This window comes from Corapipo altera, unplaced genomic scaffold, assembly GCF_003945725.1.
Source record: "Corapipo altera isolate COAL_440 unplaced genomic scaffold, ASM394572v1 133, whole genome shotgun sequence".
NCBI classification, from domain to species: domain Eukaryota; kingdom Metazoa; phylum Chordata; class Aves; order Passeriformes; family Pipridae; genus Corapipo; species Corapipo altera.
This window is the reverse complement of record NW_020884939.1, coordinates 1,375,531-1,402,980: the sequence shown is the minus strand read 5'-3', so window position 1 is coordinate 1,402,980 and position 27,450 is coordinate 1,375,531. Positions and strand designations below refer to the sequence as shown.

Sequence of the window (27,450 nt, the reverse complement as noted above, 5' to 3'; positions counted from 1 at the left end):
ACTGTCCCTGCGGGACACGGGCAGCTATCGGCCACCCCAGGGCCCAGTGTGCAGGCGGGCTGTTCTGAGGGGACACACACACATACACACACAGGGTCACCTCATGTGAAGGCAGAGCAGACTCGCCAAAGAGATGCACCAAAGCTCTTTAAGTTGCTTTCAAACAGAAATGGCAGCCAGGACTCTGCAGTAAGTAGTTCAGTACTTCATGGGCAAGAGTAATTTCTCACCCCTCTCCTGATGCTGTTGGAAAGAGCCTTCCATCCGAGAAATGGTTCTTTACACGGGTTTGCCTTCAAGTGAAATAGGACATGGAATATTTACATTTGAGAGTAAGTCAGCAAGGCACACTTTGTAGATGAAGATGGGGCTTTGAAGTGTTATATTATCATTAAAAACAAGTTGTTGGTGGGATGAAGTCTTGAGAGGCAAGTGTCAGACTCTCATTTGCAGTGGGGTGGATTATGTTTTAGGAGGGCAGCTGGAGAAAGAAGCAAAAGACCCTCAGATAAAGGCAAATTTCTGCCAGCATTCGGTACTCAATAATAAATAAATACAGATCTGCCTTTGCCCTTTGTATTGCAAATTAGATGAGAGTTTCAGTGTTTCACACTCATAAGCATGGTTCTTAATTTTTAAGTCTGCACGTTTTAAACCTTATTCGTGCCGTAACTCCATCCAGCTCAGTCAGTTGACTAAGGCAGAGCCTGCACCCTTTAACCTGGAGATAAGATTAGAAGCTAAAAGGGTTGCAGGATCTCCCTCCCACACTATACATGAAAAGGACAGTGGCAAAATTGTATTAAAGGAGAAAATACTTGTCAGTGAATGTTAGAATATTGTGTAAGTAGCTCCATTCTGCAGTCTTTTAGCCCTTTTTTTTAGAGGATTCATCGCTCTTGGGGATGCTCTCAAAGCCTCAAAAGCTCACAGGAAGCACAAGCCTGATTTCCTGTACCACAGGTAGAACATTGCTTCATGTACTTTCTTCCTTCTACATACACATTGCTACCATTAGCTGGCAGGTTTTGCCACTGCCATTTATAGTGCACTGACTCCTTTTGAATTCTTTGTCTCCTCTGCTCAAGACAAACCACACTATTGTGGTGAAGAATTGTTGTAATGGAAGTGGCAGTGAAAAAATTTGAGCACTTCTAGTCTTGCTGCTTAAAATAACTCTAGGCACCATGACTGTCTTTTAAGTGCATTGGACAATTTAATCCAAAATTGATGAGGGGACAGGAGTCTGAAAGAGATGAGCTTTCTACAAGCTACCTTAAAATAATGAGGCAAGTTGAGATAAAGTTACAGATTTAAAGGCAAAACCCATAAAGCATATTGTTGCTTCCAGCTTTCTGGGTGGTTCTGAGAGTTAAAAGTAAGCTGGGGATATTGTGGAGAGAAGTGATAATTTTTGGAGCTTGTAATCAAAGAGAATCAAACATATTTTGGCACAATCAATACACTTAACAAAGATGAATGGAAAAACACAAAGAAGAGAACTTTGTACCAGGAAACGCCGCAGTTCAAGTAGTGAATACTTTGGATCTCTGGCCGTGGCTCAGGAAAGCCAGTGAGTCCACCTGTGGCACCTTCCACAGTGCTGTACCCCCAGAAACAGGTCTAACTGTAATTGTACACATATTTAGGGGAAATAATTGGAGGACAAATTGTAATCTTCTAATGAACGTGCTTTTGACAACCTGTACCACTGATTAGACACAGAAATTAGTGTTTCAGACTTAACGTGCAGCTCCTGGACAGAAAGGAACAGAGATCAGTACCTGGGCGTGCTGTATCTGTCCAGGTAAATGCCAGTTACAGGGAGATGGTTATTTCCCTCAATTTTGAGGATGTAACAACTTTGATGATGCAAGATTATTATATTATGGGGTTTTTTTTTCATATTCTTGTTGGAAATACATTTCTGTGCATCCTGTTCAATTCCAGAATTAACTTTCAGGTCTATACATGTCAGTACTGGAACCTGCTCTTTGTAGCTGTTGAGAAATTTATTTATGCATTCTCTTCAGAGGGCCAGAAGAGATCATCCAGAGAGTCAAACACACTTTTACTCTTTTAGATATCCAGAAATGGCAGCAACAATTCAGTTAATGGTTTTTTTGATGCTAAAGTTGTAGTACAAGTGCAGCATATAAGCATCTAAGCAAATTACCATAGTTTTTTTCTTGCACAAAAACTTCTGTCTTTATGACCATAGCTGTATGTACTTTGTATTTTCCCAAACATGTGACACAGTTAGTACTGAAGTTTGATAATAAATCTAAATAAACTTAAATTTGTTATGTACTGCTGTACAAAGTGTTTGACAAAAATATTTCTGAACTGGCCAGACCCCTCAAGAATACAGGAAGGACATCATAGAGTTAAATCAACCTGCTCAGGCTTAACTGTGTGCAAACAACATTTACTTGTTTGTTTGTTTGTTTGTTTTTAAGGGTCCCAGGAGGGAAAGGGTTTTATAGTGCACTATATTGGGATAAAATTAAATGCACTGAAAATGGACTTCTGACAAAGTTTACTTGAGTACAAATGCTCTGGCATAAATAAAACAATTCTTAATTGTTTTGAAGGTAATAGACACGGGGAGCACAAGGAAAATTTTTCATCTTAATGTAAGAGAATTTTTTTTCAGTGAGAGCAATCGATGCCTGGGAGAACCTCCCCAGAGACGTGGTGGAGTCCCCATCAGTGGAGGTTCTCCAGACACTGTGGGGAGGGAGCTGGATAATCCCTTCTGAAATCCCTTTTCCACAAAATGTGGGAGCAGGGCATCTTTTGAGGTCCCCACCAGCCTGGGGTGTTGTGTGAACATCACATACAATTTATTTCAGTGGTAAAGGTTGCTGTCTAAGGGACCCTGGTGGTGACCCAGGAAAATCACGTGTTCAGAGAAGGGAATCTTAGCCCTTCAGGAAAGCTGCTAGCATTTACTGATGTTGCAAAGGGAGTTAAGATCCGAGTCTGAAAATAGTCCATTAAGAATTTTAATAGAAGGACTTCTACCAAATGGCATGTTTGTAGATTTTAATCAAAGCCTTTACCATCCTGAGTTAAAAAATTGCAGTGTTACAGTGCAGAGAAAGAGCAGTAAAGTCTGTACAGCCCCTCAATAGTGAGTTTCTGTCACATCTCTCATCTGTTGTATAAGTTTGTGAGACTGAATGCCCTTGGAACTATTTTGTTACATTTGTGTTAAAAAGACCTGTATTTGACAAAAAGTTGGTGCATCTGAATTCCAGTTGGTCCTAGAATGCCAGAGGGATCCTGGATATTTTCCACACCACTGCACTCCCTGTTCCATGCAGGAGTTTGAAAAAAAAGTCTTATTAAAGTTGATAGTTGTTCATAGCTGTTCTATATGAGCAACTAAACATCTTTTCCTAACAAGTATATAATAAATCTTTCTTCCAAATTGTCCCATTTGACACTTCAAAATTAAAAAAAAAAAAGAAACAAAGAAACAACACTTATGTTTGAAAAGGTGTATTGGAAGGAAACCCTTTTGAAAATTGTTTTATATGATCATAGTTGATGCTGAAAATACAGAGAAGCACATTTCTTGCAAAAGGGAGAAAATTTAATCTCCTAGGAGTATGGTAGTTTCCTAACTAAAATCGGACAGATTTGGTTTCAAATGTTATGACTTTTGGTTTTACTTAATCATTTAGCACTTGACTTTAATCAGAAGCACTTACCTGAGTGTTATAGTTCTTTGAAGAGCATAGGATATTTCCTATCTTTTCCTAGCCAAGCATAAAATACACTTTTCTTTCGAGTTGTCCCATTTGAAGAAGAAAATATGAATGTTAGTTTACTGTGGAGGTTTCCTGTGTAGGGTTAGAGAGAGCTATAATGTTTGTATAATTCCTCACGATTCATGGAAGAAAAAGGATGTAATTCACATTGCCCAGGGCCCACAAGAACAGTGGCCCTGCACGAAGGCAGGTTTTGCTTTCTGTTTTTGTTTTTCTGAGTACCCAGCTAGTCAGAGCTCACAAGAGCTAGGCCTAAGGAGGGTTGTTATGCAGTGCCACACCTGAGCCACTGATTTCTTACCCTCCCAGAACAAGGTAATTTGCAACAGCCCAACAAATCAACAAATCCCACTCTTGAAATCTGTAGCAGCTGTAACCCAGGTGAGTCCTTACAAGGCTTTCTGCTACTGGGGAGGTGAGTTAAGGTCTAGCATAGAAATGTTTGCTTGATGAAGCACAACACTGGTGCCTCATTTCCCAGAAGGGATTCCTCAAGTGAAGGGAGTCAAAGTCATCACCATGCGAAACCAGACTCTGTGTAAAACAAAGGGGTCACAAGAAATTGAACTGCTGACTTGTTATGCCACAGGAAACAAAGGTTTTACTGTCCTGGGCTGCAGAGTAAGGCTAAGTCATGATGCCTCCAGCAGCAATTCAGGACTCCTTCAGGAGCAAACAGCAGGGAAGTTTTACCCAATTACATTACAAATGGAGATGTACACGTGGTGTAGCAGGATTGTAATGAATTTTTGGCCTGGTATAAAAAGACATTTTCAAGAATTCAACTGTTAAGAATTTTGTATAAATGGTGTATATCACAAAAGCAAAAGAGTATCCAGAAGTAAATGGGTTGGACATGGAACTGGAGGCCCATCTTGGGAATTGTGCTCCAGCCAACGATTATTGAAATAGTTGGGTTTGAGTTTCCACATTTTAAATATTTTTCCAGTGTGTCGTAGATTAAAAACACAGATGGAGGTTGCTGCTATTTCATTTTAGACTACGTAGGCCGTTTCTTGAACCAAAACACCACTTGAAGCACTGTCTTGCTCGTGTTTAAATAACATTTGAATACGATGCTTGTTCCGATGTACAAAATGCACCGAAAGTACACTATTTTGGTGAATAACCTTTTGAAGATGTAAACTGATACTAGATATTGAATATTAACAACAGTAATCGGCACAATTGAACAGCAGTCAAACCCTGCCATTCTGTAACCTTTATTAGGTACTGGAGTACTGCAGAAAAGTGTAACTGTAGCACCAGCAAAAAAGCTTATTTGCAGATTAATTAATAACAATACCATTTTAATAGGCATTGTAATCTAAGGCTGTAGCATCTTAAGAATTTAAAAGCAACCACCTGTACTACATCAGTGTTCTATTACCTGCATCATTTATATAAAAAAGCACTGAAGTCACCTCCAGTACCTGAAAAGGAGCTGGAGACCGTTTCTCATCGACATCTCTTCCTCAGCAATGATGTTCTTCGGTCTGCTCCGAGTCTGGAAGTGCCATTCAGAATCCACTTGCTTTCCCAAGACACCTGTGCTCTGAGTTCCTGACTGACACCAAACCCTGGAACATGTAGCTCTGTTGAAGGGTTTAATAGCACAGTTCAGAGAAGGCCTGGGGCAGGTCGGGAGATGCTGCTGTAAACCCCCCGTAATGATTATCCTCTAAAGGAGCAGTGGGTTCCATAGGAAGGGGTCAAGGGCTCCCTGTTGGATTACCACATCCAGCTTCCAGGAACTAGATGCACCATGTCACACAGTGTAGCTTCTTTCCAGGGCATTAGTGAAGCCTGGGGATAGCAGCATTTTTCTGCCCTCTAGGAGATTCCAGTTGTCAGGAAGGTCATTGTAACAGCAGCTTTTGCTGCTGCACTTAGTGGAGCAGGAAGAGAAGCAAATATATGTTCCTCCTTTTCTTCAGATCTAAACAATAGGAATTCTGTCCAGTGGTGTTGTTCTGCACTACAGTGTCCCAGACTAAAGCAGGCTCATGATGAGGTCTGTTATAAGGAAAAAACCCCACCCCATATCCTCTGACTTGCAGCAAATAAAACCTGGACTGTTTCCAGCAGCTGGGAATTAAATGCCACAGTAAATGATTGCCATAAGCTTGCTCTGCCAGACAAGTAGCAAAGAGAGACAGTTTGTGAATGTGCTCACAAACTGTTTTGTCCTTTTGAGTCAGGAGATGAAGTTCAGACTCTTCTGGTTGCTCCTCTTGCCTGGGCTCTGCCTAGGACAGGTCAGTCCAGCCTAAGCTAAGGCAGACTGAGAACAGCAATGGGATTTAGGCCTAGCCCTTTCCAGGGCAGAAACCCAGCTGACTTTTTGGGTGAACCCCCTGTAGTCCTGTAGGGCTGAGGTAATTAAATGCCCTTGTACATGTGACAATGGTTATTAGTGCTAAGAGCAGGAAAGAAAAATTAAGCGACTAAGTGCAAAATAGAAGTATAAAATTTATTTAAAACCACCCACAAAGTTCTGTGTAATCAGGAATGATACAATTTGTAATAGTCTTTTTAAAAACTCATGACAAGATTTAAAATATATTTTCAATTACAGTATTCATTTAGCCTTATTCAGTTAGGACAATAAAAAAAAAAAAAGAAAGTTTACGTTCTAAACAGATGAGACACACAAGAAAAATAGAACAGAACAGACAATTTCCACAACAACAATTTTTACATGTATGTTTCAATACTAGTATCAACATTTCAATGCATCTTGCTACATAAACATGAAATCATGTACAACAACTGCTTGCACCAAAAAACATAGCTTAATTAGATCTTTCAAGTAACATGCAGTCACAACTCACAAGTCTTCAAGTACTGCTGGTAAGGGTTCCCTTGTCTGCAAAGAAGATTTTAAGGTTCCATTTCTCAGCCAGCATAACTCTTCACAGCTCCCCCAGCCTCAGGGAGCTGTGCTCAGTTATACTAGGAAAGAATCAGGCCCCAAATGTTTTTTTTTTAAGAAAATAGGTAATTTTAATCCTTTTTTCCTGTAAATACTGTGACATAATGAAGTGCTTTTTCTTTCTGATTTTTTTCTCCCTGTACATAATCTTTTATTTAAAAAATGTTAAATTTATGTTCCAGATTTCAATACAGTAGATTGGTAACTGGAAATAAAACTTCAAATTCAAAGTTGAAAAATAAATATCAAATGCATCCCAAAGAAAGAAAGAAAAATAGAGAAAAGAAGAGAGAAGGAAAGAAAGAGTGACTCTTTTACCTTTGCTTCAGCACACTGTTAGTCTTTTAACTTTCAAAGCAGGAAGGAATTAATTTGCCATAGCATTTCAGTACAGTGTGTCCTTACATATTAATGTTCTGAGTGACAGCAAATTCCAATCAGTACTTGTGACCTGGTGTGGTGCTGTCACATTATGAAGAGCTGTCTCTTCCAAACTGAACAAATAATCATGGAATAATTCACTACTAAAAACTGAACTGAATGTTTGCATTGGCTAGAACTGGCTTTCATTTAGTAGTATTGGGATATCCCATCTGTTTTTCTGGCCTACAAATATCTTTGCATTTTGAGGACCAGAGATTCATGAAGTTCAGCTGCTGCCTTTGGAGTTGCATGGATTAGACAGGCATTCACAAAGCTGGTACAAAACCTGTTCTCATTAGGCTCTGCAGTATTGCTGATGTGTAAAAATGTAGGTATGAAAGTATATTTCCTTTTCCTTTTTTGAATGAGAAGTTTGCATTGCCTTGCATTCCATAACTGCAGTTATGGAATATATAGGGGGGCTGTTGCTTCCACTGGCAGGGGAAGCTCAGCAGGACTCAGCATGCAGAGCAATGCCCATGGTTTCCCTGGCAAATAGCACCACAGTCAGGGCAGGCAGGAAGTGTTGGCTTTTAGCTTTGGGTCCCAAAAGTCCCCCAGTGTGACAGCAGCACACAACACTGCACACCCTGCTGGCTCTGCAGGCAGGGCAGATCGTCACAACCCCACTTCATATCAGCAAGGAAAAGGGATCAAATTATGATAAAGGCAAGCAAGTATTTTAAGCAAAACTACCAAATCTTAAAAATGGTATTACTGACAATGCTGTGAGATTTCTGGGCTGGCCATTACCTAGAGGCACAAATCTTTTACCACACTGGCTTTGGAGACAACGTTGGGCAAAGGACAGCAAATATAAATGGATACTTCAAACCTGGTAAAACCCAAGCCAGTTTCTGTTGAACCTGTATTTCTAACCTAAGAGTGATGTGGATGTTACTGGCCAGTATGTGCACAGTAGGAACACCATGCAATTGATTTCAGCTGATTGTACAGATCAGTCATTTGGTAACTTTTGATTTATACTACTGACCTTTTATACCATGGTCAGTGTGATGGGACACTCCAAAGGGCATAAGCTAAAGTGACATCCATTTAAGGCCCCTTTATCCTTTCACTGCAATGCAAAGGACAGTAGTATAAGTGAGAATCAGGGCCTTCATTCTTATTTTAAGACCACTCCCATACCCTAGACCCTTTTCCATTACAACATCATAATAAAAAATACAGATATACATGTAAAATACTGATCAGGTCACAAAACTTTCCACGACAGTATCAAAACGTTGTGTGGCAACAGCTGCAATACTGAACATCAAACTAGCAGTTCCCTTGCTCCACTGCAACAGCACTTCTTTGGAACACAGTTCATCTGCTGTACCTGCTAACCCTGTAGATTAAGTGCCAGACCTGTCCTCCTCCTTACACATGGAGCTTTTGAGGTGTCCCCCTGCATTCTGTGACTCTCTGAGGAATGATGTAGGGTGTGCAGCGTTGAAAACAGCACCTTTGACCAGTCACACCTGACAGAGCAAGTCACCCTCATGTTGTTTAGCACCCTGGTCTTGCATTCAGTGCAAGAATGCTGCTGGAAGATTCTAGTATTTGAATACAAGTATGTGTGGAAAAATGCCCATATATAATGGTCCAGTAGAAGAAAAGAGGAAAATGCAGTTTTGGGAAGAATTAAAGAAAACAGCATCGAGAAGCATCTTGTATCTTTTAAAACTGAAGTCAGCAGTATGTTGGGATGATGAAATGGGGAATTGAATTGGCAAAAGAATCCTAAAATCTTTATGTCTCAGAAAGAGGGAAACAGCGATGCGGACACCCTGACACCCTTTAACAAAAGGCAGCAACTACTTCATTATTTTCTGCTCAAGCTCCATCAATTCCATTTGCTGCTACAGAGGAAGAACATCTTTTTTCCAGGGAGTCCTATGTTAGTTAAGGCATTTAACTTGCACCATTTAACTTACACCATACTTGGGTGTCTCACAAGGACTGTGACTGATCTAACCAGAAGATGTAAAGAAACACTCCTGCTCTTTCAGTCATGCAGGTTCTGCAGCAGCTGTTTTATGTCAGGAACTGGGCAGGGCTGTTAGAGTAACTCAGAAGACAAGAGGCATTCCACAGAGATGCTGGCACAACAGGGAAAAAAAAACTAGTACAAAAATCCTGTACTCTGAGAAGGGATGACATTTCCTTCTCAGGGGTCAGCAGTTTTTTAGTCTTGCAAAGTCTCTTTTGTTTGGCTACTTACAGACTGTAATAACTACATCAAGAAATGTAAAAGTTAACTGGAAAACTGATTATTTGACTCTCTAAAAGAACGAGAAATGTTTTAATAGGGAAGTAATCAACAACCAATTTTTAACCACTCTTCAGGAAGTGATCGTATCTATCCTGGTGCCTGATCAGATATTACTATTAGAAATCCTTGGTCTTTCAGGAAACCTCAGGTGTAAAACTTTCCTTTACATAATTATGATTTTGTAGCAACATGCTAAAGCAGCATATAGATAGCTTGTGAAGACTGAGCAACCATCAGGTAATCCCCAAAGAGACTGAAACCAGTTCCAGAACTGTTCCACTAAGTAGCCCCATTCCCAGGATTTTTGACACTGTTCACTCTGGTTTAGATTACAGGCCAATATAAGTGTGTCACAGACTAAATAAAAAACGTTTATGACTTTAAAGTCAGATGTACCAAAAGAAGCGTCAATATAAAGAACTACCCTGGCATACAGCACATGTACAGAGAAGGTTGTCTCAAAAAGCCAACTGTACCTTACTCATGCTGTGCATAGATTCATGGAATTGTTAAGGTTGGAAAAGACCTTAAAGACCATCAAGTCCAATCAGCATCCCATCAACTTTCCATATTCTCTATCCTGACGGTGGGAAGGGGCAGCAGACTGAGGATGAACACGGTGCTTGCTGCATTTGCCTACACAGATCAAGAAAGGGTGACCAACTCTCTCCCTCTTTTTTTTTTCTTTAAACCAGTATAGGGAGGCAGAGACCTAAGGAGAGATTGCTGCCTCTGGAGGAGCTGTGGAAAGAAGTAAATTTGTACATCTATCCACAAGGAAACATCTTCCTGGTTAGAACAATGCTGTGACACAGATATTGCAGTACCGTGGTGTCACAACAATCAATGGCAACTCTCTCTACCACCTAATTTTATGGAAAGATATTCCCTCTACACTTCCTCCTGCAAGTCAGACCAACACCTGATAAAATAAAGCAAGCCAGAACTTCCAAGTGTGATTGGACTGTTCCTCATCTCTAACTGTGTTAGTTAAGATCAGATCATCATAGGCAGACAGCTTTCACACAAGAAATAAAACACAGCTCTATGAAGCAGACATCACCAAGACCCTAATCTGAATTTCAGGGACCTCAATAGTCCTGAGAGTTTGTCCAACGCTGCCTGAATGTAATTGCTGTTAACATAACCAAAGCGTGGAAGTCACCATGAATTTAGTTTTCCATATATCTGAGGGCACAGTTATTTCCTCCTGATGACCTAGAAATTACAGGATTTCTGTGGAAAAGAGAACAACCATAAATATAAGTGGACTACAAAGCTGATGACTGCTTGATAAACGGAGCTAATTTCAACATGGGAGAAGTTCCATGGGAAGTGAAAGGGCAAGACTGACCTTACATTTTAAATATAAACCCATGAAGATGCAACTTTTCCTTAGCCTGCTTCCCTAACTTCTGTCTCATTGACCAACCTGTCAGATAAGACAAATCACAAGAAGCTGTCAAGAGCTCAAGCCTGGAGCTGGTCTGATACAGACCTGCCTGGGACTTGAGGTGCAGGAATTGTGACTCACTACAGACCTGAATCACTGTCATGCTCCAAACAACACAACCTCTGTGTTTAACCACAAGTAAACATTTACTCCAAATCTCTTTCCATCTGTTCTCGCACAGCCTGTTCATAGTGGTAGGGCTGCAAGGCTCTTGACTGGGCACAGACTTGGGTCAGCTCTTGGCTGTACCATCCAGTTAAATAGGGAATTGCAGGAAAGCCTGATGAATGAGCACTCAGCAGTCAGCAGGGCTGCAGCAACATAACCCCAAATTTAGCTTAATACTGCAGGGAAATTAAAGAGGTCTTTAAAAAACCCCACCAGTTGTATATTACAAAGAATCTTAAGTCCTAGAGAAGTTGTCATTTGCCCATGCTTAACATAAAATGTGGTTTAAGATACTACAGGTATTTTCTGTTCTAAGTCTAGAGAAGCACTGTCATAGGTAAGAAAAGGACTTTCACCAGCAGTTATTCCTAAGTAAAGGTTAGCTTAGAAAGTCCTTTAAAAAAAAATTGAATACAACTGTTACAGGTAGAAAGCTGAAAGTATTTTAAGTTCTTAAAAATCTTCTGTGACTAAAGTATGTATAGAAATATATTTTCCTGTTTTGTGTAATACACTAGCATGTGAAAAATCAGTAAATTCCCTATTTAATTGGACATGACTGCAGCGACTCCCACAGGGACTCAGGGAGTCAAACAGAACCAGCTCCTGCAACAAGCACTACTCCTTCCTTCCAGAGGGGAAGTGGAGTGCTGCTACTGGACCCCGTGGAGAAAGGGATGAGACATTTCTTATGGAAGTCAGAGGTGCTGCATGTTGGATCAGGAGTTTTTGGTAGCACACTGTGAAAAATGATCCAAAGGCAAGCACGCCCCAGCACCAGCCCAGACCTGAATCCATGTACTGGTGTTCCATCCAGAACATTGTGCCAGCTCATGGAAACTAAGTAGAATGTGCAGGTCTGATCTAACCAGCTACCTTAATTTTAGATCCAGCTCCTGGTCTGGCCATCCCAGAAGGGCTTGGTTAAGAGGTAAGAGCAAATTACAAGTGGCTGTGTGGGCAGCAAAGGAAAGAACAGACTCACAGAGTAGCAAATCTTAAGAGACAAATACTGTTATAAAACAATAACATTACTGAAAACAATGCAGTTTGTGTACAAGACTGATAAATATTCTGAAGTGTTACAAGAATAGCACAGAGTTGTACAAACAGTAAATACTTGCATTTTCTATACTGCAGTACAGCAATAGAAAATACCAGCTTCTCCAAGCACAGCCTGCCCTGTGCCCAGCCAGCCTGGCAGGTAGGACATGCTGGAAAAGCAGCTTAGGGGACACAGTCAAATGAAGAGCACCAGGAGGGATATGTTATTGTAGAGATGAGCTGTTTCTTAGGTGAGTAACGTTAATGAAGTAGTAACTGTGAGTTTAGCACCTATCAGTTAATAGCTTAACTATTATGGTAAGATACATGTTTCTTTGTTAGAATTGCCATTTCAAAAGAAGTTAGACCTGGACTACCTGTGTTTGAAGGGATCCTTTTAGATCCATCCTTTAGTGCCTCACTTCTTAAAGGAAAGCTGCTGGTTTTTCAAAGGAACATTTTTATCTTGAAGTTTCCCTAAGTTAAATATGGGCATTTGTAGGAGAAAATTCAAGTAAAAATGATCCACTTTAATGGTATGAACATTTGAAAAGGTAAAGAGATGACTCTGTCACTTACTAATTTTGTGTAGAAAATGTGTTTATCACATGGGAGTGCTGAATTACAGCACTAGAGAAACTAAAGCTGTCAGCACTACCAGTGAAACCAATAAACTAAGCTCGTGGTGTGGGACCAGGGCTTTCAGAACAGCTGGGAACGTACAGTACTGCTCACTGTACGGACAGCTGCCACTCCTACTGATCTTGGGCTCACCAAAAACAGACAAGGGTTACAATGGAAGTCTAAGGCACACAAAATACCGTAATGATTTGATGTATACTGTATATTACGTAGTCAATAAGCATAAAACTGCTGGTACAAAACAATGGCATAATATTGGTTCTGTTTTATTATTTACAATCCCTTCATATCCTCTATTTGAGCTAATATTAAGCTTTCAACTAAAATTTGCAGCATACCCGGTTTTTACAAATTTTACTTAAAATAGGTAAGAGACAAAGAACGGGTTCAATCCCTCCGTCCTGTGCCATCAACAGCTTTGTTAATCTGAACAGAAACGTGCGGAATTGAACCCGGGGTCGTTACAGAGTGATGGGTACTTCAGCCCTCGCTCCTGCAGACACCACCCATGTGCACAGGGTGCAGGAGCACAGGCTCGTGGCTCTGCAGCCACACCGGAGTTGTAGCACCGAGGTCTTGACTGGCACCAGGTGTTAAAAACACCACTGATGTACTTGTCGTACCAGAACTGTAAAGAGAGTGCTTGCACTTGAGCTTCCCCAGGAAAAAGCACCTTGTCTGGGTTTCAATAAAGCAGCTCTAGACAGCTGCTACGCCCCTACACAGCACCACTACAGTATAATATATCAAGTATATCATCAGTACGTTTGCACACTGGAACTCTCTGACCTGGTTCTACCGCCAGGCTGCCCAGGTGGGGTGGACGTGAGGCAGGAGGAAGGTACAGCTCTGTGTGAGGGCCTGACCCTACAGCTCTCCCAGGAGTCCTGGCTCCTGTGGGACAAGGTGCAGAATGAGGTCAGTCCCTAGCTAACGTTTTCATTTGGTAATTTGTTTAAATAAATAAGTTTATAAAAGAAATACATAGGAGAGGAGAATCAGAAAGAAGAGTGGGATGCTACAGTATTTAAAAGCAATGGAGTGTCTGTTTTTCCTCTGATTTAGCAAATACTCGTTTCATGATACGTCACTTTTTCAACAGAAATGTAGAACATAAGCTTCATATGTTTGGAAGAAAGGATACAACCCTTTTGAAGAGAAATGTATAAATTGCTTCAAAAATTTACAAAACATTTTTGTAAGAAAACTGAACTCAAAGTTGATGAATATTACAGATAGGTTATTCTTAATGAAAAATTTGCTGTTAAATATTAGAAGTTTAATAATTTTCCAACACTTTCTTCGTATTTTCTCCAAATTAATTTTTTTCCAGAACAGAATAAGGCAACTCCAAGGGGTATTTTTTTTATCCCAAAACAATCCTACCCCCGAGGCAACTTTTGGTTGTCATGTTAACTTAGAATGCTCCAAAGGAACAAGACTTACGCACTTATTGCTTAAAGAAACCATAATAAATGCTGCCTGTAAAAAAAAAGCAAATCATGTTCATATCTCCCAATAGCAACACATGTACTGACCAGACATCTCCTTGGTTCACGTTTGTACACTCTCTTGAAAGGAATAAAAAGGTCCTGTAAGTCATAACTGTTGTTTATATGCAACATAAAATCTTCAATGAAAAAGGGCAAGTTAAAACCAACCACATATGCTGTGAGCGCACATCCTGCAGCTGTAACAACACGGAACTCTACACAGCAAGAATAAAATCACTTCTGTAGAGTATGCACAAACCTTAGACAATATGATCCTTAGACTATACTATTTCAAGTTAATTTTAAAAATAGAAAGTGCTTTTAAAATATATATTTACAGCTTAAAAACAACTTCCAGCCATCCTTACCAATAACTTCATTTTATACATAATGACAAATCTAAAGAACAAAATTCATTGGTTTTCTAAAAGATTTATCTGTAATTTGGACTATATAGCAATGGTTGGAAGTTGTTAAAGCAATGGCACCATGAAGTAATAATTCAGCTTATTTATTTTTAACTGTTTGATGTGGTTAAGCACCAAGAGCTGTGTAGAGCTATAACTGTATAACTTGATTTAACACCATAAAATGTGAACCTGTTAAAATCCCTATAAATGATTTTTGTAGTAAACAGACTTTATTTAAAGCACCAAAATATAAATTCCTAAAGGTAATAAACTGAATGATTCAATCAAGGTTAATAACCTAAACAAAATCTTTTTTAGAATGTATTAAAACTATACAGCTTTTCTTTTTTTTTTTTTTTTGCTTAAAATGTGCTTGAGCACCACCAAATGTTAAAGTCACAGTTTAAGAAGAAATCCCCCCCTTTTTTTTTTTCTACCTCAGCCTTAAAATGGTTGAGATGAGCAAATAGTAAACGACAGGAGACTTGTTCTTTAACAGCACCTTAGAGAACCACCGTGTGACCCTGTGCCAGGAGGGGCCCTGCCACCTACGCCCAGTGGTTGTAGGGCCCCGCCACGCGCGTCAGGGCGTACGAGGACACCGTGATCACGTTGTCCTTGGTCACTGTCAGCGCTCGGCGGGAGGGAATTTGGTTGAACTCATTGTCTTCGTAAAAAAGGTCTCTGTTTTCACTTGGTTGCTTTGCTTTCCTGTTGCTGGAGCTCAGCTCTGAATTCTCTGTTCCCAGTCGTTCCGCTTCTTTTTCTTTCTCTTTCGCCCTCTCGGCCCTCTTGGCTTCCCACATGTCTAAACCGTGTTTTGGCTCATTTAAATTTTTGTGTTGGTAGAAAACTAAAGAAATTCTTGTGGGATGATTCCGGTTGGGTTTTTTGATCGGTGTGGTAGCGTGGAGTTCCCGTCTTGCACATTCAATTAAGATAGAACCATGAGAAGGTGCCACAGCAACCCCACCAATGTCATCGTCCAAAAAATTGTGCTCGCTGTCTGACCACAATTCCTCAGCCTTTTCTTCAGAATCAGCCGGGTGTCCCAGTGCACTGCTTTGCTTTTCCTCAATACAGTCCAAGTCACACATCTGTCCTCGATGGGAGCCGCCCTTTTCCACTGGGCATCCATGGGAACAGTCGGCTCCGTTTCCGACGGCATCCGTGGCTGGAGAGCTTAGCGGTACTGACAAGTCACAAGAGCTGACGATCTGTGAGGAAGAGCTGTCCAGCTGGAGCTGACAGTTCTGTTTGTCAGGCTGGTGTTCAAGTATAGTGGGCAGGGGGTCTGTGTGGGCTGGGGGGCCTGGAGCAGTGACCTCGGGAAGCATCGGTGGCACCCCATTCACCTTCTCGTCCAGCAGAATTCCAGTATAATCCTTGACCGACACATCGAAGCTCTTGCAGTTGACGTAAGGTGTCACGTGAGGTTGCTTTGTACTGCATTCAAAATACCCGTAGGGAACTGAAAAATCTTGTTGAATGTTAGTCACTGCTGTTAGGCCAGGCTTATGTGCTAGAGATGGACAAGGATGTAAACTATCCACCTTAAAGGGGGAGGAAGCCGGGCACTGCTTTAGTAAGGAGCAATTTTTAGTAGTGTTTGAAGTATGTTTCATGGCATACAGGTGATTGGAAGTCTCCATTTTTATTCCAGGTTTTAAAGCATCTGTTTTGTTCCCTGGAAGAAATGCACACCAAAGTGTAAGTACTTTTCCTCACTTAATTCATAAAATACACCTCTTAGAATTTCATACTTTTTTTCTAACATGAAAAATGTACATGATGACTACAGATTTTTCAAAATGGTTATTTTAAGCTTTTTAGGATTATCTTGATGACCTTAAGTATACATGTAACAACCTTGTTGAATTAACACCTTAACCTTTTCCAGTCAGGCTGCTGGTATATAAAAAAGAAAGGTATTTCTCAAAGGGATGAATAAACTAAACAGAGAAAATGAAATAACCACCGAGTCCTGATCCACACAGCCCAGTCCTACCCAAGAGCTTCCCAGCAGTTGACTGCTGGTCTTCAGTTGTTACATCATTGATGAGATTCAGCCTGTCTGAAATTAAGCCTGTGAATCAGTCAAAATTCTGGGCTGCCTTGACCCCATATTATGACAGAAGGAAAACGCTTGTTTATCTTGTCTGTCACAGCCAAAACAATTACTGAGTTACAGCCACTCCTACATTGCAATATCAACTTATAACTGCCTTTAAAAAAAGGAGCTGGCAACACGCTCCAGGTAAATCCATCCCTACAAAGCGGGATCCTGTGATTTGGTGTCTGCCGTCTTCCCATGTAATTGCCTCACACGAATCACTTCACACCTTTGTGCAGACACTTGTTCAGTCCCTGTCAGCTCTCTAAGCTATTTCTAGCCATGGCAGCCCTGCTGCTGGGCTTGGCTGTGGAACAGCTCCTCAGTCACTGAATCTCATCATGGCTATGTTCCAGCCAGAGACCACAGGATCAATGGGAAAGAATTCCATTGTCTTGGATGGGCTTTGCATCATGCCCTGCAGTTGCTTTACCTGTGTTTGGCTGGCAGACTGGCATCCCCCAGAGAGCTCTCAGGTACTGTCTCTGTCAGTGTTTCTTCTTTGTTCCATAAATACACAGACTGGTTAATTGCTTTACCCCATACAGAAGAGCTATTCTTTCTTCTACTCTGTCTTCTAGTAATTTATAAATAATGATGGATAAAAAAAACATTCCTCCAATAGGAATGCAAAAAAGTCAAGGGATAAATTACAGACACAATAGTTAGTATGCAAAAACTGAAGCTGAGTGGGACATAAGGAAGCCACAATGACTCTTTAAAAAAAACTTTTCTATGAAATCAAACACAAAGCATTTAATGTAATTAGAACAGCTCCCTCCACACCAAGGCCTCTCACCAAGCTGGTGGTCCTCTCCTGTTCTATCCAATATGGGCCAAGAAGAATTGCTGATATTTACGGAGACAGAAATAACTTTTCATCTTTGATGTTTATTTGTCCCGAATAATGTGGTTAAAAAACAGGACTATGCAAGGGAGGAAGTAAAGCCTCTGTCATTAATACACATTTCATACTAATTTAGAATTTCAAAGGCCTTCAGAATTAGAAAGTGTAAAAATTAACAGTTGTGCTGCTTGCAGTTGGTAAAAGGTGCATGACAAGTGCACTGTTTAATACTTTCCCCCAAGACCTGGGCCCAGTGGGGACTCAGACCAAGCCCTCACAGCTGTAGGTGCTGCCAAGCTGACTCAGGCTCCTCCCCACCATCCTGGCTGCCAGGTGAGGGTAGGAGAGAGGACGAGTCCTCCCTTATTCCTTTCTCATTGCCAGTGCTCCAGATGTGAAGACATGCAGGTTAGAGGGGTCTTTCAAGCTTTCCAGCTGGGCCATACTGCAGTGGCTCTCAGGTGAAGGTCAGGTCTCTTCCAGACAGACAGATTACACCTACACAGTGGGCAGCATGGCATAGTCTTGTGACTCCATCATCCTCCGGGCTGCTCCAGAGCCTGACAGCCTCACATGGCTGAGCACGTGGCCAACAGTATCTACCACCCACGGGAATCCCATCTGACTGCATGTTCTCCACATTCCTTTTCATATTTGCAAAACCAAAGCAATATTCTCAACTCTTGCCCTCAGTTAGCAAACCGAGTACTCTACATTACATACCTCAGTTATCCATACCTCCCTCTACAGCTGTAGTGTTAAGTATCTTTTCGTTCTGATTTGCTTACCAGCCTTGAGCAGTGCTGTATCCACTACTTACATAAAACTCTAATCAGGATTTTTTCCATTCTATTTTCTATTACTATGAAAAGATCCTGATTAATCATTCCCTCTAGTCTACCATCAGGAGTGACTACTGAATATCCCAGTTTAACTGCTGTCTCCCACACCCTCTGATCCTGTTTTCATGCTAAGTCTACCATTCTGAGCCACACTCCAAGTTCCCATTCCTGAGGACTAAAATGATACCTGCCCCTGGCAGAAAGGAAAGAAGCAATTGATGACTGATCCCCTGTAACTGCAAGCCCTGCACATACAACACTGCAGTGCTCCAAATCCAGGGTTTACAGATCTCTGCACTGTACTGTGGGGCAGGGGCAGGGCAGCAGGGGGGTGCTGGGGTGTGTGCCCAGCCCTCAGCCTGTAGGACTGGAGCACTGAAGAGAGGTACAGAAACACCTCACGTTCCTGTCTGGCAGAGCCCAGCACTGCAGTGAGCTGACCTTCCTCTGCTACTGCTGCCTCTGGGAGTGTTCACACAGGCACCCCCAGCACCAGGGGCCATGGGCAGGTGTGGGGCTTACAGTGCTGAAATCTGCTTTGGGGAACTCCTCTGTCAAAACTTCATGACAAAAGCTGCACTTTTATCATAGAAACTAAATATTCTATTCACATTCTTATTTTTCCATCCCTGAAAAACTTTCTTGCTCATAAAAGTGTTTCTTCCTCGCTCTGTACCTTACTTTAATCACCAGCCCTTTTAAATTACTTTACAAAAATAGTTCAAGTCCAAACAAATGATCTAAGTTGGCTTGTTTACGCAGTTATTTTATTACTTTTGCATGTTCAAGGAATAAAGTTCTGTGTTCCCAAGGCATATGGGACACCCTGGCTGTTACAGCACTGGTTAAGGCTTCCAGGTGTGGAAGCCATGCCTGCTGCACCTGCAATGTCAGGTACAGGTAGGTGGGCCATAAACCTCTTTCAGTCTTTCAAAACAACACTGCAGTGAGATCAAACAATTTCAGGATTCATTCCCAAACCAGAGCCCTCTAATGCTTCCGGAACTTCCAGCCCAGCCCTAGCATGGAGTTACTGTGTCCCCAGACATGCACGTGGATGAACTGAATGTCTCTCTAATATCCTGAGGGTCAGCAATACTGATTTTCTGGTTCATCAGTCGCCCTGAGTCCCCTACTGAGACAGAGTGCTCAGTGCCATTACCAAAGTGTGACAAATGCATTTTTGGTTTTTTAAATGTTATTCCCCCAAAATGCAGACATTCTTCTAAATACATTTAGCTGTCATTTCTTCCCTTAAATCTACCTATATCTGGATGGTTCTCATGAAATAAAATTATAGCAGGTTGGCTAATTTTCCTCTCTTCTTCCTAACAGGAAGAAGAGTGCTTTAATTCCTTTTATTTATTTTTCCCCTGCTAATCAGAGAAGTCAAGTCCATGGCTTCTTCCACCTCTTCCTTCTCTTGTACTTACCATTACTGCGCAGTCCCATACTGTAGTTCTACCCTGGGAAGGACTAGCCCAAAATCTGAGCCCAGGTACCACAGTGTACATCAAAAGCACCTCCACACAGCTCAGCCCAGTCACAGTTCTCATGAAACCGAGTGTTGAGGAGCTTTTCCCTCCCTCAGATGTGCAAGAGGCAACACAGGATCAGAAGAGACTGGCAGGATTTTTCATAAGCATCACTCACCTAAACAATGCAAAGCGCTGCCCAGATTTTCTGGGGCTTCGGTTTTCAGCTTTACTGGTGTTGAATACTTTTTATCTATTAATGGCTGCTTTTCACTCGGGGTCCTCCTCGTGTCTGGTTTCTTTTTCTTGGTGGCTCTGAGAGGCTCAGCCAACATCCGCACTTCCCTGGGGAATGCTGTGAGCACCTGGATGGCCCCGGCTTTGATCTTGGCTTCCAGGCCCTCTTCGGTGCCGAATTCATCTGTTTGTGAGATCTTGTACAGAGGCAGCACATGGAGCTGTTCATCACTCGGGATCACCCCCACACTCCGGTTGTCTTCCTTCGTCAAGGTACAGACCTGGCAAAAGCAGGGACAGTGACAGGTGACCCCACAGACCCAGTGCTGGGAATACTGGGGCAGCCACCCCAGGCCTCACTGCCTGCTTGCGTTTTATCGCCTCAGGGCTGTGGGGCTTTCAAATGCAAACATCTGACACACATTTGGTTTGATCTGTAATGACACAGAAAAGTTACTGCTACTTAACAAGATCAAGGCACATGTCTTGGACAGGAAAAATGAAACTCTGGCTCAGCTTACACTACCCACAAATATATGCCAACCTTGGAAAATAATCTCAGCTGTAAATACAGTGTTAAATTCCTAAGCATTCCAATTATTTTTAAACACATAAATACATCTTTGATGATCAGATTCATTTTTAAGGACTGTAAAATACAAAAAATTATTATTTTTGGACTGAAAAAGAAGTTTCTATGATCTAGAATTGGTTTTGGCTGGCAACTGAAAAAACCCACTACAGTTACGTATACTGCTCTACATTTTTAGCAAATCTCAGCTCTAACTCACTCCCTCTCTCAACACTTCCTTAAATTAACACCCCACTGTAATTAAGCCACAAGACCCAGGAAATATTCTGTTAGGCCATTGCCCTCTTTCCTGTCATTCTGGGTTGTGAGATCCTGGAGCCCAGGACAGTGCTGGTTACATCCAGTTTGATAAGGGCACATCAGAAATGGGTATAAATATTTCAACTTATTACAACAGTTTCCTTATCACAATTGTAAGCTGAACACTTCCAGCAGTGCTGGAGTTCCAGCTGTTACTAACACTAGCCCTTCCCCTTGAAAGCAGCACTCAAACCAGCAGGATTCCTGGTGTCACTCCCAAGGGATGGCGACAGCTCTGAGTGCCTCAGCACACGTACAAACAGTCACCCTTTCCTGGGTTTACCAGTGGCATTCCTAAGGGACCACTACATAGCTGCTACTTCACAGGAGTTACTAACTACACACACAAAGGAATATGAGCACCATCCATCCAAGGATGGGATGATGCTCCCTAAGTGGAAACATATCATTCCATCACTGTGTTGGCTGAATGCGATGCCTATCCTGAACAGTCAGTCCAATTTCCCAGGATCTTGTCACCATGCCTAAGATTCCAGGGGAGGAGAATTATATTGTTATTATTTAGGAGGGGAAAAAACAAAACATTTTTAATTTTACAGCACAGCTTTTGCATAAAGGCATCACACAGTTATTTCTAGAACACTGAAGTTGCAGAATCCCAAACTAAAAACCCTGGATCAATAAGGGGGTGGCTGGGGCTGCATCAATGGCTCTATGCAAAGCTTGGCAGTGGCAGAGCAGCAGCAGGAGGGGCTCTGAGGGGCAGACAAGGGGGAAGAGCTTTTGGGAGGCAGCTGGCAGGGTGAGGGAGGGCTCTGGGGGCAGCTGTAGCATGGCTGAGGTGCTGCTCCATGCGTACTCACCTCCGGGGCAGCCTCTGCACTACGGGAGAGTCAGAGAAAACAACCATTGTTCCATGAGCAGTGAACGGAGCTGCACCTCCAGACTCCCACACACCCCAGCCCAGCACCTCATCCCTGCTCCCACCTCAGCTGGACACGGCAGGAACGGGCTGCCTGCAGCTCCTCTGTGGGGGAGCTGACCTGGATCCAAACCTGATCACTCAGCAGGGAAATTTTACAACTTGGAACAAGAGGGAAAATCTCCAAAGACAATTCGGTTTCTGCAAAGTTCAGTGAAATCTGGCTGAAATTTGCCAGCAGATTCCAAGTTACTTGGGAAAGGTGAGGGAGGGTCAGACATACAGAGAGCACAATTCCATATGACTGGTGTTCTCAGAAAGCCCAGCACAGCCTCCCCCTCTAAATTGAAATCAAAAGCAGTAATGAAATGAGCATTGAGGGGCCTGGCTCCCACTTGTTCTCATCAGGAACTGGGCAACTCTCACTTGTTTTTTAGAATACCATGTCCAGCCCGTGCCTAGCCCATGCACAAGTCCTGAAGATTCAATCTGGTCTCAATTATTTTGAAAACTGAGACCCTCATCCAGTTTGCTGTTCTAAATTTCCATGCAGAAGCCTACACCTTCCTTGGAACAGGAAAGCTGGAGAACTGTTTTGAGGAACTAAACAAGATGAGGGCTGTAATATATTGACAGAACTATGGTGAAAGTATAGTCAACTCCAACACACCCTATATTAAATACTGAGTTAGAACACATCAAAAAATTAATGTATATCCAAAACTGTTAAAAGCCTGAAGACCAGTACACCCACAGCCTAAATACCAAAAGAGCTATTTTATTATATGCAGAATTTCAAGGTGCCCCCATAATACATTTTAACATAAAAGTGAGGACACAATGTCAAATGGGTAATTGAAAAACTAATGTTATGGGGAAACCAGCTACAGATGAAGGCTGTACATATAAGCCAGCATCTTACAGCTGAAGGTGGTAAGCCACCGAATGAGAAATACTTGCTTAAAAACAACATTCCAGAATTCAAATCTGTGCAAAATATTCCATTAAGAAACTTAGAGAGAAGCTTTTTTGCTGAGAAGTCAAAAGCAACACTTTCCATTGGTACTGAAACTGTGCTGCAAACTGCCCAAAATTAAACCCGAACATGAGAAAACCATCAGCTCTGTTAAAGGCCATTTACAGGGTGAAGCTGCATATCCTGCTACTCTGCTTTTTCCAGAACACGCAGCTAAATCATCCAGGATGCTCAAAGGCCACAGAAAACGCTGGCCAAGTGGTTTGTTTAGGTTTCCAGTTTCCAGTGTGTGTGGATCAAACCCATTACCTGTTCTGGGTTTAGTGATGTCATGGTGAAACTTGCGTATTTGTAAGACTTTATTATTAATTTCTTTTAAACTTGAAGTGCACGAGGAACTCAATGCAATTCCCTCCAGAGATGTCCAGAGAAACATCTGTAGCCACACAGCTCCCAGTGCATTATTCTGGGACTCTTTGATCTGCCTTTGTCCTCCTGAACCTCACATGTAGAAATGATGGAGCCTTTTCCACTGTGTTGTAAGAACAGATGTTTTAAATTCAGGTTTCAGCAGAGCAGTCAAACAGCCTTTCTAAACCTTAAAGATGGAACCAAGTTTCCTACCCACACCTCCCCTGTGCAGCTGGAGAGCAGAGTGGGTGTCCCTGGGCCCAGGTGCTGCTCCATCCTTGCCTGCCAGGACACACACAGACCTCTGGGCTTTTTCTGCAGCCGAGACAAACCGTGGGGTTCTGCTGGCCTGATCCACCCTGGACAGGTGTGTGCAGGCTGGGATTGGAGGTGGGATCCCCAGCTGTGTTTTCCTTTGAGCACTCTTTGCCTCCCAGGTGGTGGCACAGGTACAGCACACGAGCTGCTCTCTGGGTGCTCACAGGTTACCAATGTGAACGTGAAATGTTTCTCCATTTTCACAATAACAAAACTAGAAAACCCTTTACAGCCCAGAGGGTTTATTTTCTCTCCTCTTTGTTATAACCTGAAGCCCCAGCCTAAGCCTCTGGTTCTCCTGCAGCTCCCGAGGCAATGGCAATGTGGTGTAACCATGCAGAGACATCCTGTCAGCTCCTGCAAAGGCCTGGAGCCACGTGCTGTGACACAGCAGGCTGTCCTACAGAAGTACAAGAAGGGATGGGAACAGCAGAGGCTTTGGGATTTTATCCAAACTGGGAGCACTTAGTGGATGGATTGCTGATTGACGCTACTTAGTTCTGCTGCCAGTAATAAATTACATAGTGTAGCTGCCCTTGAAGCATAGATTTACCTTCCTGCGCTTCTTCCCAATGCCTCTGCAGTCTGTGTGGCTCCAGGGATTCCACACAACAGGTCTCCCATTGCTCAGCCTCAGCCCACACCCCTGTCAGGTAAGAACAGTCCCAGCCAGGGCCTGCACAGCCTTTGTGCCACAGCAGCGACTGAAGGGCATGAGGAGTGTGATCCTTCCCAGCTAATCCAGTAAAGAAACAGCAGAACTTCCATTTCACAGACTCCATTAATAACTGTAAAGCTTCTCTCTGTGTTGCTCCTTTAGCTTCTATCCCCCAAGGAACACTGCCCCTGACACTGCAGCTGTCACGTACAGCTGGGCCCTTAGAGAACACAGAGATGACACAAGTGTCTGAGTAAAAATGAATGGTGTATTTATTGCCTTAAAGTTCTTAACAACAATTCATTGGCAAAAATTACTTTGACCTCTCTCAGCACATTAGTTTACATTTCTGTAGAAATGTCAGGTGTGTTCTTTCTACTACAGAACAAGCAGGGAACAGCAGTTTGTATTTTCAGCTTTCTACCAAAAGCAGCTCTGCTAAATTCAGGGCAAGACTCTGCTGGCCAGGGACAAAGTTCAGTCTCAGATCTCCAGTGATAATTACCAGTTAACAGTAATCCTCAATTTGGGTAAGTTAAGATGCGCTGTTTTCTCTTGTTTTAAAGAAGGCATTTCCAAAACTCTCTCACTGCTAAGTGACAGCCTGATTTATTTTCAGAGTCACATACAAATAATGCAGCTGATCAAATACATACCTAGAAAAATTCAAGAATGCTTTTCTGAAGTTCTGGCAGAGGCAGCAGAGAGAAGTTATTACTTAGAAGAATATAATATATTCTTCTAAGTGTAAACTCATTCGTTATCATTAACCTCACCCAAGTGTTTTGCTGTCTCTGGTTTAAGTAATTTGAATAGATTGTGGTTTTCCTTTACTTTGGGTGCCCTGCACAGCATTCCTTCCATACCTGTGGGCACCAATGACAAGGGGAGAACACAAAAAGGTGTCACTTCCACCAACAGAACCAGCAGCATTCACCCATTTCACAAGGTATTTACTTGAACCTTTTTAGCCCAGAGGAGCTTTAGATTTTATAAATTAACCATTTTGTTTTGGAATAAGGAGGAAGGGAAGAAATCTTACCAAGTTGACAAGTGCACTTGTGTAGAGATTTTAAAATGTAAGGTGTGATGAGCAGTGAAAAAAAAATCAATCAAATTACAAGACAAAACCAGTAAAGCCATGGATGCTTGAGGTTTTTAAGGTAGTGCAAATCATTCTCCTTTTCTCCATTACCAGATTATCAGAGCAGTCTGTGTGAGAGCTGTCACCTCAGGTGTTGTACTTGCACACACTGCATTTTACAGACAAAATATGTCACAGTTATGTAAGTGACCCCTCCATCATTATGGCCAGTGATTTATAAGAAATCATCACATATTTTTAACTTAGTCAGCAGCCCCAGAGCAGCTTCTGAACTAGACAGGACCGCAGGAGGTGACCAGACAGGTGCTGGGATCACACATACTAATTTCTTTTTCTGTTCTTACCACTATATTTCCTATAGCATTACCAGATTTGGTTATAAGCCAAAATTAGCAACCCTAATTTTGATTGTCACCGCAACAATCTAGACTGAAGCAAGCCCAGCGTGGTCCTGCCACCCTGTCTGCAAAAAATCAACATTTTTTGCTTTAGGCTCCCAGTCCATGTGACTGTAACTGTGACCCAGGCAGAGAACAGATGCTGTGTCCTGTCCCCACAGCCCCAGCTCCCACAGATCACAGGGAATCTCCAGCTCTGATTCACCTTCAGTGTCCCAGTTCAAGTAGGTAAATTGGGTGTTAATACTTACAGCTTTTTCCTATTTACAAATAGCCCCTTGCTGCAAGTACATTGAAATAAAGAGCAATCCCACCTAAATAAAGAGAACACAGGGATGCAGCAGTTATTTGTGAGTGAGCTACCCAATGAAAACCAAATTGCAAGGCATAGTTTTCAGCAGTTAAAATGATGTGGTAATGTTCTGCTAGACTGAAAAAATTTGGCAGAACTTGATAGTAAGACAGTAGTAAGTTCTGGCCCATAGAAAGACCTTACACAGTTGTAATGTTCCCTGAATCTGAGACAGAATTACTTGCAAACACACCCTGTACAATCCATAAAGTATCAACACCAAGGATAATCTGAAGCTGCAGTGACATCAAGTGATTACAGATAAATGTATTTGTAGAACTGTTCCCCAATACAAAAGGTTTAATTGTTCCTCCAGCTGCTTCTGGCCATAACTTACAACTTCTCTGGGATCCAGTATGGCAGAATGAGTAGAAGACTTGGTTTCCATTTCATTTTGTCTTTTAACTTAAGGGGCAATGAATGGAGCACTTAAACTATTATTTTCAGAACACCTGAGCTCAATGTCATCAAAGAGTATACCATGCAGTTTGTCTGACAAGGAGGCCTCATTTTCAAGTTAGGGATCTTCAAGGGCATTCAATTCCTACACTTTGGAAGCAATTTTGCAATGTATACTTTAACATTCTTATATAGAATATCCACACAGAAGAATGCTGGCAAAAATAATAGTCTCTTGAGGACTGACATTCCTGGTGAATTCCCAGACCTGCTTCCATACTTTAAAGGAACAGCCATTTGCTCACCTTACAAGCACACAATTAACGTTAAACAACTGGCCCAGTCATTTCACTGCTCTTACATTCAAAAGCTGAATGTTAACTATAGGTGTAAATGCAACATTTTATTCCATCACAGCAACACTAAGTCAAATTCCATTTCCAAATTTTAAAAAAGACTGTTTCTAAAGTAGGCAGAGATTTTAGATAGATTTTTTTCTAGATATCCATCCTTTGATAGAGAACTTACTTGAGTGTTACCTGCACTGCTGTACAAGAAGTCACCCTCACTATTTAGAGCCCTGCAATGCTCAGAGAACACTGTCAGTTTTATCTTTGCTGCTTTGAGCTTGGCTTTCTGTATTTCTAAAAGATCACTGAATTGAGTAATTCCCAACCCACTTTTTTCACTGGCAGTCCAGTCAGGTGTTTGTACAACAGCCACACCCATCTGTGGATTTCCCTTCCATGCTCAGATTCAGTGATCACACTGATCTCTGGCTCTGTGGGACAGTCCCTGAGCCAACCCCAGTCTGTACAGTGACCCGTGAGCCAGCCCCATCCATACAGTGACCCCTGAGCCTGCCCAGTCCATACAGTGATCCCTGAACCAGCCCCATCCATACAGTGACCCCTGAGCC

General features: G+C 42.0%; 1 protein-coding gene and 1 long non-coding RNA gene across 13 annotated transcripts in view; one reads left to right on the top strand and one right to left on the bottom strand.

Moving 5' to 3' along the window:
* Positions 1 to 6: 6 nt before the first annotated feature.
* LOC113955453 lies at positions 7 to 24,593 on the top strand. Its single transcript, XR_003530568.1, has 4 exons — positions 7 to 189; positions 16,289 to 16,335; positions 17,099 to 17,214; positions 23,278 to 24,593. It is a non-coding gene; the product is annotated as an uncharacterized LOC113955453 (long non-coding RNA).
* Positions 6,232 to 27,450, bottom strand: part of TET1 (tet methylcytosine dioxygenase 1) — a 95,852-nt gene continuing 74,633 nt past the window's right edge. For all 12 annotated transcript variants that reach the window (XM_027660965.1, XM_027660971.1, XM_027660972.1 and 9 more), the window contains 2 exons: positions 20,081 to 20,420; positions 6,232 to 16,312 (listed from right to left, as the gene is read on the bottom strand). In XM_027660965.1, the coding sequence (XP_027516766.1) occupies positions 15,174 to 16,312; positions 20,081 to 20,420 (1,479 nt within the window). In that variant the 3' untranslated portion in view covers positions 6,232 to 15,173. The remainder of the gene's footprint in view (positions 16,313 to 20,080; positions 20,421 to 27,450) is intronic.